General features: G+C 41.7%; 1 protein-coding gene across 6 annotated transcripts in view; it reads right to left on the reverse strand.

Annotated features, from left to right (window-relative positions):
• KIDINS220 (kinase D interacting substrate 220) overlaps window positions 1-15345 on the reverse strand; it is a 95850-nt gene that overhangs the window by 14382 nt on the left and 66123 nt on the right. For 2 of the 6 annotated variants that reach the window (XM_066385905.1, XM_066385903.1), the window contains exons 23-26: window positions 11704-11882; window positions 10346-10572; window positions 8212-8325; window positions 7424-7480 (exon numbers count right to left, since the gene is read on the reverse strand). In XM_066385905.1, coding sequence (XP_066242002.1) covers window positions 7424-7480; window positions 8212-8325; window positions 10346-10572; window positions 11704-11882 — 577 coding nt within the window. The remainder of the gene's footprint in view (window positions 1-7423; window positions 7481-8211; window positions 8326-10345; window positions 10573-11703; window positions 11883-15345) is intronic. The other 4 variants (XM_066385907.1, XM_066385906.1, XM_066385909.1 and 1 more) reach the window with 2 other exon arrangements.

The raw sequence follows: 15345 nt of genomic DNA on the forward strand, positions 1-15345 counted from the left end.
AACTGAATTGGGTCCTGGACCACAGAAAGAGCATTAGGAAAAACCGGTGAAATTCAAATAAAATCTGTAGTTTAGTTACAGTGTTACACCAATTTTAACCACTGCTCTTAAAAAATATACTATAGTTATGAATGATATTAATATTAAGAGAATACTATTTTTGTACCTTTTCTTTATGTCTGAAATTATTTTAAAGTAATTTTTTTTAGTCACAAAATACTCCATTTCTGATGGTGCTCAGGACAGGTATACAGCCATGGAGCAGGGGAGCTCTTTCAGCCAGGAAATAAAATGTTAGTGTCTCCATTCCATGGAGAACCTGAGACTCGGCAATAGAGTCTTTTCCTTTAAAGCAAAACACCACATAATTTAACTTCCGTGATCTCCTTTAAAACTTCCATTTTATCAAGCATTTTAAAATATATTTCCTCTCTCATCAGGGATAATGTAAAAAACATGTATTATCCCCAAATGACTTTCAGAAGCTTTATAAGAAAAGATACATACACAGACATGAGCCTGTAATCATCAAAGCTATAGTCTGAATCAATTATTTGTAACTTGTCCATAAGTTAAAATGTTACAATACGCTCCATTGAATAAAGGAGAAAAGGTTATCACCTGCCAGTTTAAAAAAAATTATATATAATAAAATTATTTTGGTACTAAATGACTCTTACTAATGAAAATGATTTTTGGATAGATATCTCATAAAAGAAAGGAGAAAGAGTAGGAAAGTGGTCAGGAAAAAGCATATGCAACAATTCAAGAGGTAAATACATAATAGAAAACTAATACTACTTTGCATAGAGTGGTAATACCTTCAAGTCTATCATGCATTCTTCCTTGATAATTATCTGCTACTAGTCAAGAACTGATAACACTTTACATTTAAAAAAATTTTTCTAACAAAAATTGAATGCAGAAGATGTCAGTTTGTTTGAATTGTTAAAACAAACTTCAAAATGCATACAAAATCCAAATTTCTCCAGGCCAAAGTAAAGCTAACAAAACAGATGAAAGTTACCTTGAGGTAACAGTGTAATACTATATTGTAAGTAGATTAGAACCAGAAACAGCACCTTTGGTAAATTTATGAAGTAAGCTCAGCCGATTGGCCGTCAGTGAGCGCCATGCAGAGGCGGAAGCCTCGGACAGTGTACCTAAGGCGCTGGAGTGAGCATGTGCACACACAGCCCAGGCAGAATCCTCGGACACAGCGCACCCCAGGCACGGGAGTGAGCATGTGCACATGCAGCCCAGCAGGAAGGAGCCAATGGCTGCCTTTAACTGTGGAAGAAGGGAGGGGAGTTTCCACGGAGAGTTTCTGTACCTGTCTCTGGTTGTTAAACCCAAAGTCACACAGCTTTATGGAAGAAACAAAACAGAATGAAGGCTACAAGTGTAAAGTAAACGCCAAGCACAGACACACATAATAAACACAGGCAGCATTGGTCTTTTCCGCAGCTTTGAGCAAAGCCACTGCCACAGCAATGCAGAGCAAGGAGCTGCCACACGCTCACAGCGGGCTAAGTTCACTACACGTGCTCGGTCACTTTAAAACTGCACCCTCAAACTTTCTATTTTACTGGAAGAATACATCATCGGTCATACATTCAGAAAACCAGGTAAATCAAATTTGTTATGAAAAAGTCAATCCTACTACATACAAGTTTAAATAAGGTTAATCGTTAAATATTCTGACTAAAAAAGTTCCAACACTTCATTGCAGACCAATTTGATAAGGTCTAAACACCTGGAACTCACATGATCACCTTATAAAATGAAATATTCTCTAGCTACACTATAGTTAATGTTCAAAAACATACTTTTCAAATTTAGGTTTGTTTCATTAGATTGAGGCACATATATAGGCACTAAAAATACCATTTGAAAAGAAAGGCCTTAAGAGCTTTGCAGCTAAAGAAATCATAACTGTAATGAGGAAAAGTACCTGCCTACCATGATAACCTAAACTGTTCTAGTGACGGAGACTTTTAAAAATTCTCAAAGCAGCCCTGGCTGGTTGGCTCAGGGGTAGAGCGTCGACCTAGCGTGCGGAGGACCCGGGTTCGATTCCTGGCCAGGGCACACAGGAGAAGTGCCCATTTGCTTCTCCACCCCTCCGCCGCGCTTTCCTCTCTCTATCTCTCTCTTCCCCTCCCACAGCCACGGCTCCATTGGAGCAAAGATGGCCCGGGCGCTGGGGATGGCTCTGTGGCCTCTGCCTCAGGCGCTAGAGTGGCTCTGGTCGCAACATGGCAATGCCCAGGACGGGCAGAGCATCGCCCCCTGGTGGGCAGAGCGTCGCCCCATGGTGGGCGTGCCGGGTGGATCCCAGTCAGGCGCATGCGGGAGTCTGTCTGTCTCTCCCTGTTTCCAGCTTCAGAAAAATGAAAAAAAAAAAAATTCTCAAAGCAGACACACTGCCATTAATTGTTTTTTTGTACCTATTAGGTTGATGATGGTAAATAGTCTTAAAATAGTTTAAATAATCTAGAGACAGCCAAGCACTGACTCAGAATCGAGTCACGGCTGTGCAGGCCATGCTGCGCTGGATCAGCGGCTTACTTCTTGTATTCCTTACCCCAGCCCCTCCCGGAAGCCACTCCCTCCAGTCTAGGGATCAACCTCACTATAAGGAGGCACACCTACGGAGACTGAAAAATACATATCAAAAAAAGGAGCATTAAGGAAAATAAAATTTACCACAAATGATCCAAAACACAAAAGAAAGCTATTGTTATGGAAAATTTAACTTACTGTTTGAATATATAAGAAATAATAATTAGGTCCAAGTTGACAGGTGAGGCCTAACACCACATTATAAGGGCAATGTTTTAAAAAACAAAAGTATTAAAACAACTGAAATGAATGTGATTTTGTTATTTTTTACCCTTTAACTATAATCTAGGATTTCAACAATATCATATTTGTGTGAAAAGATCTCAATTTAGTTGTGGTTTATTAGTTATTTAGGAACAAGTTTTCATCAACTGAAGTCTGGCAAAAGGACTTTCCAGTTGGAAGTGAATACAACTGTTTGCTGTATTACTAAGGAAAAACTAAGCTAATTCTTTCACCAGCTGGAACAGAGAAATAAAAGCGCACTTTTAGGACACTTTAGAGTGCGCCTCCCGAGAGGTCTCACAGAGAGCTCGCAGGGAGGCTGTCCGCCCCAGCGGAACGGAGCTGCCCGGCCCAGGCCTTACCCACAGCGGTCGCACCCTTCTTGCCCATGTCTGCTCCTGAACAATGAGAAACAGTGTGATTGGGACGTACAGTCGCTGGAAAAGGGGTTACAAGTTCTAAGCCAGTGGTGAAAATAAAAACTTCCTATAGGTGAGCCCCATCTTTCTTTACTGTTTACTTGGTCGCTGCACTGATTGGATCATTTAATGAAAATCAGGACCTTCATTTTTTTTTTTTTTTTTTTACAGAGACAGAGAGTGAGTCAGAGAGAGGGATAGATAGGGACAGACAGACAGGAACAGAGAGAGATGAGAAGCATCAATCTTTAGTTTTTCATTGTGACACCTTAGTTGTTCACTGATTGCTTTCTCATATGTGCCTTGACCGTGGGGCTACAGCAGACCGAGTAACTCCTTTCTTGAGCCAGCGACCTTGGGTCCAAGCTGGTGAGTTTTGCTCAAACCAGATGAGCCCATGCTCAAGCTGGCAACCTCGGGGCCTCGAACCTGGGTCCTCTGCATCCCAGTCTGACACTCTATCCACTGAACCACCGCCTGGTCAGGCGGACCTTCATTTTTAATACCTTTATTGACCCAGTAGCATTCATCAGTCTCTAATAGTAACAGTAATGGCACCCTGTAGGTCAGGACACTGTTGTCACACTGCCTCTGCTATCCTGAAGGTCTTTACAGCTACCCCTCATGCCTTTTTCAATGGCTATCAAAGTGAGCTAAAGGAGGCTGTCTAAAGGTATTGCATCAACCCAGCAGGGGAGGCAGAGAAAGACGGATCTAGTGGTGCTGGTCACTGTCCCTGGCAGCCTTCCCATCTGTAAGCTCGGCTATGGCAGGATTTCCTCAGTTCTGTTCTCTGCTGCACCTGCCAGAACAATGCCCGGTGGACAGTCACCGCATCCGCAGAGCCTGTAAGCCATGGACAGGCCTCCGTGGCCCACGCTGCCAAGCCAGGGAAGCTGATGAAAGAGCCAAGAACTGCCCTCTCCTGGCTTCCACTGAAAAGGTGCTTCTCACTGAAAAGGTCACCACCACAAGAGGCGTCCCCTTAAGTAAAAACAGACTACAGTATTCATAAAAGCAGCTCTCTGAAATACCGCAGCACTGAGGCTGGGGACAGGCTGCCACGTGGGTCCTCCCGGTCGCGGTCACAGAATGACCTGCATGCCACTACTTCCCAGTCAGAACTGACTGAAAGAAAACACCGAGCACAACTCCCCTGGAAAGAATGCCACGTCTTCAAGTATTTGGAGCATAGAAATAACCAAGAAGTCCTAAATTCTAAGAAAACAAGACGACTGACACCTTTTAGGCCAGAAAAGCATCAGCAGATAAAAGGCTGGGTTCACCTAAACTGCCTGGACTACTTTTACCGAGACAAAGGTTTTTAAACACGATAAATAGTTTTAGTTTCTGGGTCTTGAAAGCTTCATGTAAAAAGTGTGGCCTTTGGGGTGGTAATCATAATTATTGGGTTCTACAAGCAAGCTGGTGCTGAGAAACCCTGAAAGCAGACCTGGGGCAGGTCTGCTTTTCCCGATGAGGCAGCTGAGCATCAGAGAAGTCAAGTGGCCATCCAAAAAAGAGCTAACCAGCAGGGTCCAGTTAGTGTGAAAGACCACACCCGCGACTAAGTCACATCCAGTGTGGCAGCAGCAAAGAAGGCGGCAGGCCCCGCGGCATGGGCCACGCGGGTTCTCCTTCCCCACCTGGTGTGCTCCTCATACTGCTCTGAGTCTGGGAAGGTCACTGGGGAGCAGGACCAGACCCTGGGCACCGGGTTCTCAGAGCATCCTCCAGAGCAAAGGCAAGTCCACAGTAGGGACCAGTGTGCTTTCTTCACTGGTTTTACAAACTGAGGTTCCGATTAAAATTTCATTTCTCAAAAAGGCTTCTCTGCTTTAAAGGTTTGAACTCAGGTCCTTTCCAGCTCTAATATTCTGGGGAGCGTATCTTGGGTCCCATAATATTTTTTTCCAGTTTTTATAAGATTTGGCATATATTTTCTTTATTATAAAATTACAGGGGAAAAGCTAGCATAGACTAGTAATCGACTAGTATTTTATATCTTTGTCTTTGTGAAGCACTTGGACATACCTATAATTTACCTATAAGTCCTTGGCGGGCCTTCACAAGACACCATCATTACAAGTTCCTTAATATGAGAAAACCCAATTATTTTCATAAGGACCTACTTTATAAAGATTTATCAGAAATTCCTCAGGGTAAAAAAAGATGGAACCACCTATATTGAAAAGGCTATAGTTGGTTAACTATGGCGTGGCTTTGTTGGTGGGGTTTTTTTTTAACTCGTTATTCTGTGCAGTAACAATTTGTCAAAAATGTTTATGTAGCTCTTGACTCATTCATAAGCAGCTCTTGTCATCAAGTGTTCCATTAAGGGACAGATGAATGAGCAGAGATGGACCTGGTCTGTAGTCTTGTAGTTTTCTACTGCAGGACTGGAGAGCCACACGGGCCAAAGACTCTGTAACGTCTATAGTGACTACATTGTGTCGGTCCAGCTACCAAGACCCCAGACAGTGTCCCCATATACAGACACTTCTCCACATTTCCACCACTGCTTTGAGTTGGCTTTGAAGTAGGGGTCTACTTTTTCTAGTCTTCTACAAAACAAATTTTACAGGCTACTATCATTGTTAATTAAGCTCAGTAAGTATCTATTATTCACTAAGCAGATCACAAAATTATCTTTTCATATAAACATAACAGCAAATAGCTGGTTATTTTACTAAACAAAGGCACTAACTATTTGGAACATCTTTACTTTTTGTTATTGGACTTTTAAACACATCTCAAGAACTGCATTACTTCCCCTTTCCCAAAACTCATTTCAAAATTGGCCAAATGCTCCCCACTGGGCCCTGAAAAGACACTGCAAGACACCTTGTAACTACAGTGTCTGTTCATATTCTTAAGCACAGGAATAGCTTCAGCATGTCTGTGTCACTGGGATACCAAATTCTTCAGTGTCTGATTTTCATCCAAAGTCTGCTGAGGAGTTTAGCTCAGAGAACTGCATCGCATGCATGAACCTAGGTATTAAAGGCTCTCTGTACCTTGCATATAGAGGTAAGGATCCATGGATTAAAGATTCCTCTAACACCCAAATGGAATTATTGTGGTTTATTGTGTCTATCATTTGTGGATAATTGAAGACGCTCAAAGGCGTCAGCTAAAAATGTTAATGATTTCAAAAGAATCATCAACCCTTCAAAAAAAATACCAAAATGGTTCTTTCTCTCTCTAACATTAACTCAAAACTAAAGTTAAAAAAATACTGTCTATCCAGATGCATGTGTTAAATTAAAACATTATGGGTAAACTCAGGATATGGTATTTTATCATATTAATTCCAACTGTACACGACAGCTCAGCACAGCTTTGGATAAAAGTGACCATGCTGACATGCACATAATAACATTCTGTAAACATATCAGAACCAATATACAACTGGGCTCTTCAATTCCACATTGTATAAATGACAATCTTAAGGGTCATCATATTAAATGTATTTCTTATTAAGTATAAAGTCTGGCTTTAATAATAAATACACAAAATATCTTCCTATACAAATTTGTCCGCTTGTCTTTTAAACCCACTTTAAGGTGTTGGGGGGAACGGGGGATTTCAGTAATTCCCTTCACATGTTGAACTTACTGTGTTTATCTGAAAATTCTATTTTAATAAATACACAGTTAAGAAAAGTAGTACTACATTTACTACAGTTACACTAACTGGACACCTAGACTAAGAATGAGTCACTCAAGATCCCATTCTGGTCTACATCATCTGGCTATCTGGTTCATAATGTCTCTGTAGTCCAGGGTGACTGGGAGATAATCAGATATTCTGCACATGGAGTACTAAATGCAGGCCTGAGAAAACCAGGCAGCAGTGAAGACAGCTCCAGGCTAACCGCCAGTCCAATGCTCCTTGTAGCTGCTGCAAATTCCTTCCTCACGGGACAATTTAAAACCCAGCCCCTGTCATTGAAAAAGGGGAAGAGCAGGAAGAAGTAAAGGGTCAACCCTGGCATCTGGACTAATCCACAGACATGTGATTAGTAGTCAGCTACTCTGCACTAGCTGCCGTCACACCACAGCGGCAGGGTTAGGCACGGGGACACCGCAAGCAGACAGTTGTCACTGCCACGAAGCACAACACGCTGGCGTTCCACACACGACTACCGTTACCCGTGAGGAGGCTGTGGGTGAAGGGAGCCCCTCAGCAGCGTCCTCCTCGATAACCTCCTAACAACACAAAACGAGAGTGTGGGAGAAAGGTGAGGGCGGCCGAACCGGGATGGCGGATGAACATGACGTTAACAAGATGACATAAGACATGGAAACCTGGAGGGTTAGTTTCCCTTCATGACAACATTTTAAAATTTACATAGAAGGTTAAGTCCTATATCTTTTGCCTCTTAATTTATAAAGATCTATTAACAGGGATTTCTTTTTTAAAAATTACTTAACTTTATCATCAGGTAAAACTAACATGTTAGGCACAAAAGCATTTTGTTTTGGATTAGATTCAATAGTATATTTGAATAATTTCCTTATCCTATTTAATTTCTGCCATTAGCTTAAAGTTTTCTTTCCATATATCAACTAATTTTTATCTACTAGGGCTAACATATACACAGGTACCATATATGCATGTCCTTTAAAAAGATATTAGAGCTGAGCAGATGCAAAGGCTTAGTGTTAGAAGTCTGGTAGCAAGCACTACATTAGGAGCCAGAAACACTGGCTGTAAACAACCTAACATCTATTAGCGATGGCTGCTAGTCATTTCCTTCCATAGAAATTTAACAGAAAGAAAACAAAATACATTTTATGTTAATAATAGCTTATGTTTCTTAAAACTATTTATAAAATAAGTTGTACTGTTTTATCACAAATAAGGATATAACCAAACTCTAATGTTCTAAGATGTTTCTTATTAGGTTAATACTTTAGTTACCCTTTTTTATACTTACTAGGCCATTGCTTTGATCTCTGGGCAAATTCGGTTTTACTGATGGGCGTGAGATGAGATGTTGGGAACCGCCAGGGTAACACCTTGGCGTGTAAAGGTATGGGGCAAAGAATGGCTATGGAAAAACACGTAACAGAAGAACGAGATAAACAATTACAGAAATCAAAGTGTAATGAGATTTATCAAATGAAACTAACCAATTAATACAACTCCAGATTTTAATGCAAATGACAAAACAAAAGAGAAAAGCCTTACTTGTGTTCTGTAAGATAGCAAACCCAAACCTGATGTATCATTTAAACGTTTACATTGTTGATTTACTAAGAGCATTTTTTTTAAATAAAGCAACCAGAGTTTTACTCATTATAATTTGACACAAGAGTTTTTCTTTATATTTAACAATTTTATGAATTATTACCATGGGTCAGGTTCTAAGTGATTTATAAAAATTAACTAACAATCTTTTTTTAAAAAAAGCAGAATGAAATTTTAATAGAAAACTATTGTTTACCAAAAAAAGATCAGCCTTAAATAAAATTTTAAAAATCTCTGTTATATGAAAATACCCCACCTGGCATGGACTCCAGGAGTATTTGTTACCCTGAGTGCCTAGAGTTACCCTATCTCCTAAATAAGCAAGCATATTTCAAAATGGGGAAGGCATAGTGAGGGTGAGATTTGTAACTATAGCATTAATTTTTAACAAGCTTCCTGTTAAGAGGAGCTGGCAGATCATATGGGCTAAACACAAAGATTAAAATTCCCCAAGCTTCATCACACTGAACCCACACCTCTTCTGCTCCTGCCGTTTTAGGAAAACTATTCTGCTTGTACTTTCAGACTAAAACCTCAAATAACTAGATCAAAAAATAACTAGGCCCAAAACATGAGAAAATGTCAAATGTTCTAAAAATAACAAAATGTTATTAGAATATCACATGACTGTTATTCATGTAAAATTAGTGAACACAAGGTCTCAGCCTAGATGTCTGATCATTTTAGAAAACAAACTTCATGGTCTCAAAGGTTCAACTGTCATCTCATGAGCAATGGAGCCACCTTAAATAAAATTACAGCCAAATTTAAGGCTGGTAAACAACACCTGCCCCTCACGCTGCCCCCCTCGCCATCTCAGCACCCGGGGACAGACTACAGTAGGAGGTGCTACTGCTCTCGGGCTCTCTGACCGGGGAGAAGGAAGGCCTGACATCCCCAGGGCCTCTGGGAACAGGACCTAGGGAGTTCCTCATATGGCCAATACTTTTCAGAAACCAAAAATACAATTTAAATTCCGGAAGTCCTTCTTTGCCACATTTGTTCTACACTTCTCTTTCTTCCTTCTTCCTAGGTGACGGGAACTTGATGTAGGCATGCACTTGGCTTCTAGAATACTAGCCCCTCTGTTTTCTCGAATTAGACTAAAGAGAGAGGCAACAAACATAAGAAATTGCACTGGAACAGAGTTAGTTCCAGAAAGTCTAATACTAGGGTCCACGCTCCATTTTCCTATGGAAATACTAGTGTTAAAATCGTTACTGTGAGGGTAGCCTGGGCCCACTAAACTTGCCAGGGTCCAGACACCATGATAATTAGCTATGCTATCATCTTGTCAAGTAGAAAACTATCATACTGATCCTAAGTCCACAATGACACATGACTGAAGATAACAAAATAAGACTCCAGAAATGGGCTAGTATTCGGCAACAACACCTGAGTCCTACAGGCAGTATTTTCCATTATTATCTTACATTTAAAAACTATAATCCATACTAAATATAGGTTTATGTAAATTTCAACTGCAGAAATTTGTTTGTTTCTGTTTTAAGTGCCAATACAAATTATTATACAAAATTAACAAAACTTTTAAAAATCAAAAGCTAGTCACACAGCTCCTCTAAAGCAGCCGCTACCAGCTCTGCAGGGCTGTCTCATGGCAATAATGTGCAGAAGCAGCGCTGTCACACTCGTCTGACTCTAGAACCCACTAGAATTCAAAATTCTTTTATCTTTACAATCCATACATATTAAATTCAAACTTTACTTTTTCCTTATGTTAAAGCTAGATCACAGTTTGGAAACATTAACAGAGCCCATAAGCAGGGCACTGCGCTGCCCCGGATGCACCCCGCCCTTACCCGGTTGTAGAACGGGTGCTGGGGCCCCGTCAGGCCGCTGTAGTAGCTGCTGTGCGGCTGTGGGGACACCACGCTGCCTGCGAACGGCCCGTTGAAGGAGGCGGAGGAGGAGCAGACAGATGGGGCCTGGCTGTACCCCGATGGCGGGCGTGGGGGCGCCTCGTGCAGAGGGAGTGGGGGGTAGGCCAGCCCTCCGATACTGATCTGGTCCCTGGCTGCACGAACGTCTGGAGATGAAATGATTCCCCCAGAGGGTGGAAGAAAACAGGACGTTAGTGATGAGCCCAATCACCACCTCCTCCTTCAGTCCCCAGACAGAAACAGGAGTGACCTTCCTGCCGGGACTGCAGCTGGATTAAGGAAGGAGACGGGGCTCCTGCCCGCTCATCGTCCAGTGGGAGGGTCCGACTACTCTGTGTGAAAACTTCTTCCACCTTTCCAAAGGCCACCAACATCCGGTTCTTCTCTTGTTCCCAGAACTGTACATTTTCCTCTCGCTTTTCAAGAATATCTGTGCTACTCCAACAAGTCTTACACTTCATAGCGTTAGCAACTACCAGTAACTCACACGTGTCTAGTGCTGATGAGCACGTAGCTGAGCCAGTGTGCTGGCACGCATGTGATTCATCCCCTCTGAACAGCCCAACGTCAGCCTGCTAGGCAGCTGACAAGGGGCCGGCGTTCCAGGCCCTCTCATCAGGATCCCCACATACCCAAAGGCGGTCACAGTGCCAGCACCACACAGGACAGTGGGCTTCAGTGGGGGGGGAGGGTGTGCAAACAGACACGGTCGTGCCTCAGAATGACTTCAGTATCCCCCACACTGCCCGCAAGTTCCAGCCCACAAACTGAAGTTAAAATTTAGAAAGTGATATAAAGATCTCCTTACCTCTCTGGGTAAAGATCCCTATGAAGAACAGAAGACTGGTGACAGAAAAATTACAATGGGCTGATACCTTACAGTGGAGACATGTTAAAGGGAATCTAATTCCAAAGCAAGAATTCAGATGTGTGATTTGGGAAACATAATAAAGTGAGTTTAACAAGTAACATTTTCTTAACATTCCCAAAAGGATGTCAAGAACCTCATCATTAACCCTTGAGTGTAGTGCCTGCTAACCCTGCCGTGCGGTGCCCGGTAACCCAGTTGTGCGGTGCTGGGTAACCCTGCTGTAAGATGCTCTGTCACCTTGCCAGGTGGTGCCCTGTCACCCTGCCGTGAGGTGCCCTGTCACCCTGCCAGGTGGTGCTTGATTCACTATTCCTTCATTTTTCATGGAGCTGGAGAAACTTATATAGCTAAGTTTAAAAGTTTTGAGAACTAGAGAAAAAATATTAGATTTCCTACTAATACCCACCTGCAATAATTTCCCGCAGTTTGGGGTCCAGGTTTACAGTGCACGGTAAAAATGTTTTTACATCTCGAGCCACAAGAACTGGGGTCCTTGAAGATAAAAACACTTCAAAATTTCTTATATCTCCATCGATTTCGAGCAGCGGCTCCACATCTTTAGTTGTTGGAATATTCTTTGATATTCTTCAGACAAAAAAGCAAATGAAAAAGGTCATTAATATCACAATTAGAAAGGCAAATTCTGTATACAACTTTAAACTGTTATTTATAAAAATAAATGCTACTTTACATATTTTGCTGTCATTAAAAAATTTTTTAAGAAAAAACACAAAATAAGTGGTATAGTTACAAAATCACTCAAGGAACAAGTGAGGTCAGACTTATGTTGCCTTTAAGCAAAGGCGGGACTGGGGCTGGAAAACAGGAAGGCAAGGCACACGGCAGACTCTGCCCGGAACGAGGAGCTCTCAGTGCAGAAGGGAGCCACCCCCCACGTAGGGCCGAGGGGCTCAGACAGCTAGACAACTGCCACAGGTCACGGGACTGGGCAGGAGAATCTGACCAGCTCCAGAACCATGTTTATTACCACAGTCCGTGGGGCTTCCCTTTGCAAAGAAAATAATAATTTTTAAATAAATGACACAAACTAGAAAAAAGTTAGTACAGGTTTTTCCTTTTATAAAAAGGATTTCTATTTTCTATTGTAAAAGTAATACATGCTTATTACATAAGCATATCTATGAGGCAGAGAAATACAGAAAAAGAGAGGAAAATATATAATTTACCAAACAGACCTAATAACTACTAATATAGTATGTCACTTAGTGTTCAAATATTATTACACAGAATTTTTTACATAGTTGAATTTAATATGTAAAACTCTTAAACATAAAAGGTAATATTCATTAAAAATACTTAGTAAATACTTTTTTTGTCAAATTATATAAAACTGCCATTTTTATAGGTCAAAATGGTCAAATATTGACAACTCCATATGGTTCAACCTCCCACATGCAAGGTTATGTGCCAAGCTGAGGCAGTAAACAAAAATGCATCATAGACAAAGAGACAGAAACTATGAAAGACAGCTTAGCAGACAAGTGGGTAGATGAGAAAACCAGAAATAACCCAAATGTCTACAACAGATGAAGAGATAAATACCGTGTGGTATATCCTTATAATAGAATACCACTCAGCAGAAAAGGGGGGACAACCTTACTCATGTGCGCATTGATCTGAATCAGTTTCATAATAAATGACAGAGAGGATGCCCCCAGTAAGGAGTGCACTGCTATGTGTCTTCATTGATAAAACCAGAACACGTGAACCAACCCACAACCACAGAAAGCAAAGAAGGGGTCCTGTGAAGTCAGGGTGCAGAGCAAAAGGAGACTGGACAGGACTTTGGAGGAGAAGGGAACTTCTGTCAGCACAGACACATCCCCTCTCCTGATAATGGTGATGATGGTTTTGCAGGTAAACAGATCAAAACTTGTGGAATTGTCCAATTTTAATATGGCAGTTAATTGAATGTCGGCTATACTTCATACAGCTGTTTAAAAATCCCTGTACATGTGGAGGTATATTCAAAATACTCAACTCCCAATCCGTCAAGAATATGAACTGTTAGGTTTTACTGAATACAGTCTCAGAGGAGCAGTAAGATTTGTCAAGCACTCCAAGAGGTGAAATGGGGTCTTTCTCTAATATTAGTCACAGTCACATTATTTCCTTGGGACTAGCACTTTACCGCCAACACCCAATATTTGGCCAGTATCCAAATATTAACAGCTACAAGGAAAAATCCAGGACAACATTAGCAAACGAGGAAAGACGTGGGGTACTAATGAGAAACTAAGGAGAGCAATTTTGTCTTAATAAATCTCAAAAAGTCCTTTTTTTTTTGTATTTTTTTGAAGTGAGAAGTGGGGAGGCTTTCAGACAGACTCCCACATGCGCCCGACCAGGATCCACCCGGCATGTCCACCAGGGGGCAAAGCTCTGCCCATCTGGGCCATTGCTCCGTTGGGGCCAGAGCCATTCTAGCACCTGAGGCGGAGGCCATGGAGCCATCCTTAGCGCCCGAGCCAACTTTGCCTTGGCTGCGGGCAGGGAAGAGAGAGACAGAGAGGAAGGAGAGGGGGAACGGTGAAGAAACAGATGGGTGCTTCTTCTATGTGCGCTTGCCAGGAATCAAACCAGGGACCTCCACATGCCTGCCAATGCTCTACTGCTTTTACGGTCCCTTTTTACGGACTCAGGCACACATGCATGAAGTAGAAAAGCCCTCTGAGATGAGATTTCTTCTTAATAAAATAGCATGCAAACTGATTATTAAACATATCTAAACTGAAATGGAAGACTTGCAAGATGGTTGCAACACAGGCTCATTTGCAGAAGTGGCCAAAAGTCAGAGCTTCCACAGTTAAGAAGGGAATTCGTCTATTTCAGGAGTTCAGTAGAAGAGACTAAGAAGAGAGAGAGGCTAGAAAGATTCAGATAGAAGCACACAGCTGACAAGTCACATGAAACACATTAGCTGAGTGTCGATGCCAGCCCTGCCTAAGCTTGGATGTGAACAGGACTCTCAACGGTGAACAATGCTGCTATTCTTGAGCTGGCCATCTGCGGCTGCGTCCCAGACTGAAGCCTCCATTCTAACTTTCTGAGCTCCACCACATTCAACTCTTCTCCTGAAAGAGGTACTGATGTAAATGATCATCTTTTGCCAGTGGGCCACCAAAATCATACATGCTTTTATTTTTTTTCAAATATTTTTCCAAAGGTTTTTTTAGTATTTAAATAATTTAAGTAACTTCAATTTTCAATTAAGAGTAAATTTCCAGGATTATGAATCACATGACATGGAGCTATGGGCAGTGCCCTGGCCACAGAAAGCCGTGTAAAGCTGTGTGAAAACTCAGGTGTCAACGGGCTCCTGGTAGGTTTAAAAGCGATCCCTTCTCATGCTCCTGACCCAGCAGTGCTGGTAATACCAACATCAGCATAAATTAAAGCATTGATTATGAATGACAGTGGTTTACAGAAAGTGCATATTGAGTCCTTGGCAGAAATTACATACGCCATTCATATTACTTCCATTCAAAATGAGGTTTTAAGTTACATGGGAAAAATGCTATTTTAAATCAAAATATAAACAGGTTCTAAGTGCATAATTTATGGAGATGGCATTATTGATCATGCTTCATCTAAAAGTAGCTGCCTAATAATGTCATTATTTAATCATAAGAGGTTAAAAGTTAACATACATTTCTTTAAATTTTTAAACAGAAAAGACTCTTAATGGTCCCCTTAGAATGCTATTACCCTGAAACCATCTTAACTGGTGGTGGAAGCTCACATACTCTGTCAGTGAATGCCCGTTATGCACAGAGCCCTCTGGGGATTTTGTGAATACAGAAGATAAAGTGACATCCTTGTCAACCCCACTACTTACTATCTGTGGAAAGACAAAGGAAACTCCAGACAGAAGCTAACTGTGCTCCCCGCTGTCCAAGCCCAAGTGGCATGGACTACTACCCCTTGTCACTCAGCTCCACCCCTGCAGGGACGTCCTCCTGCAGCCAGGTGTCCTCCTCCTCCACAAACCCTCACGGCACACGCTGTCTGGCATAGCACACATAAC

This window comes from Saccopteryx leptura, chromosome 5 (assembly GCF_036850995.1).
Source record: "Saccopteryx leptura isolate mSacLep1 chromosome 5, mSacLep1_pri_phased_curated, whole genome shotgun sequence".
NCBI lineage: Eukaryota > Metazoa > Chordata > Mammalia > Chiroptera > Emballonuridae > Saccopteryx > Saccopteryx leptura.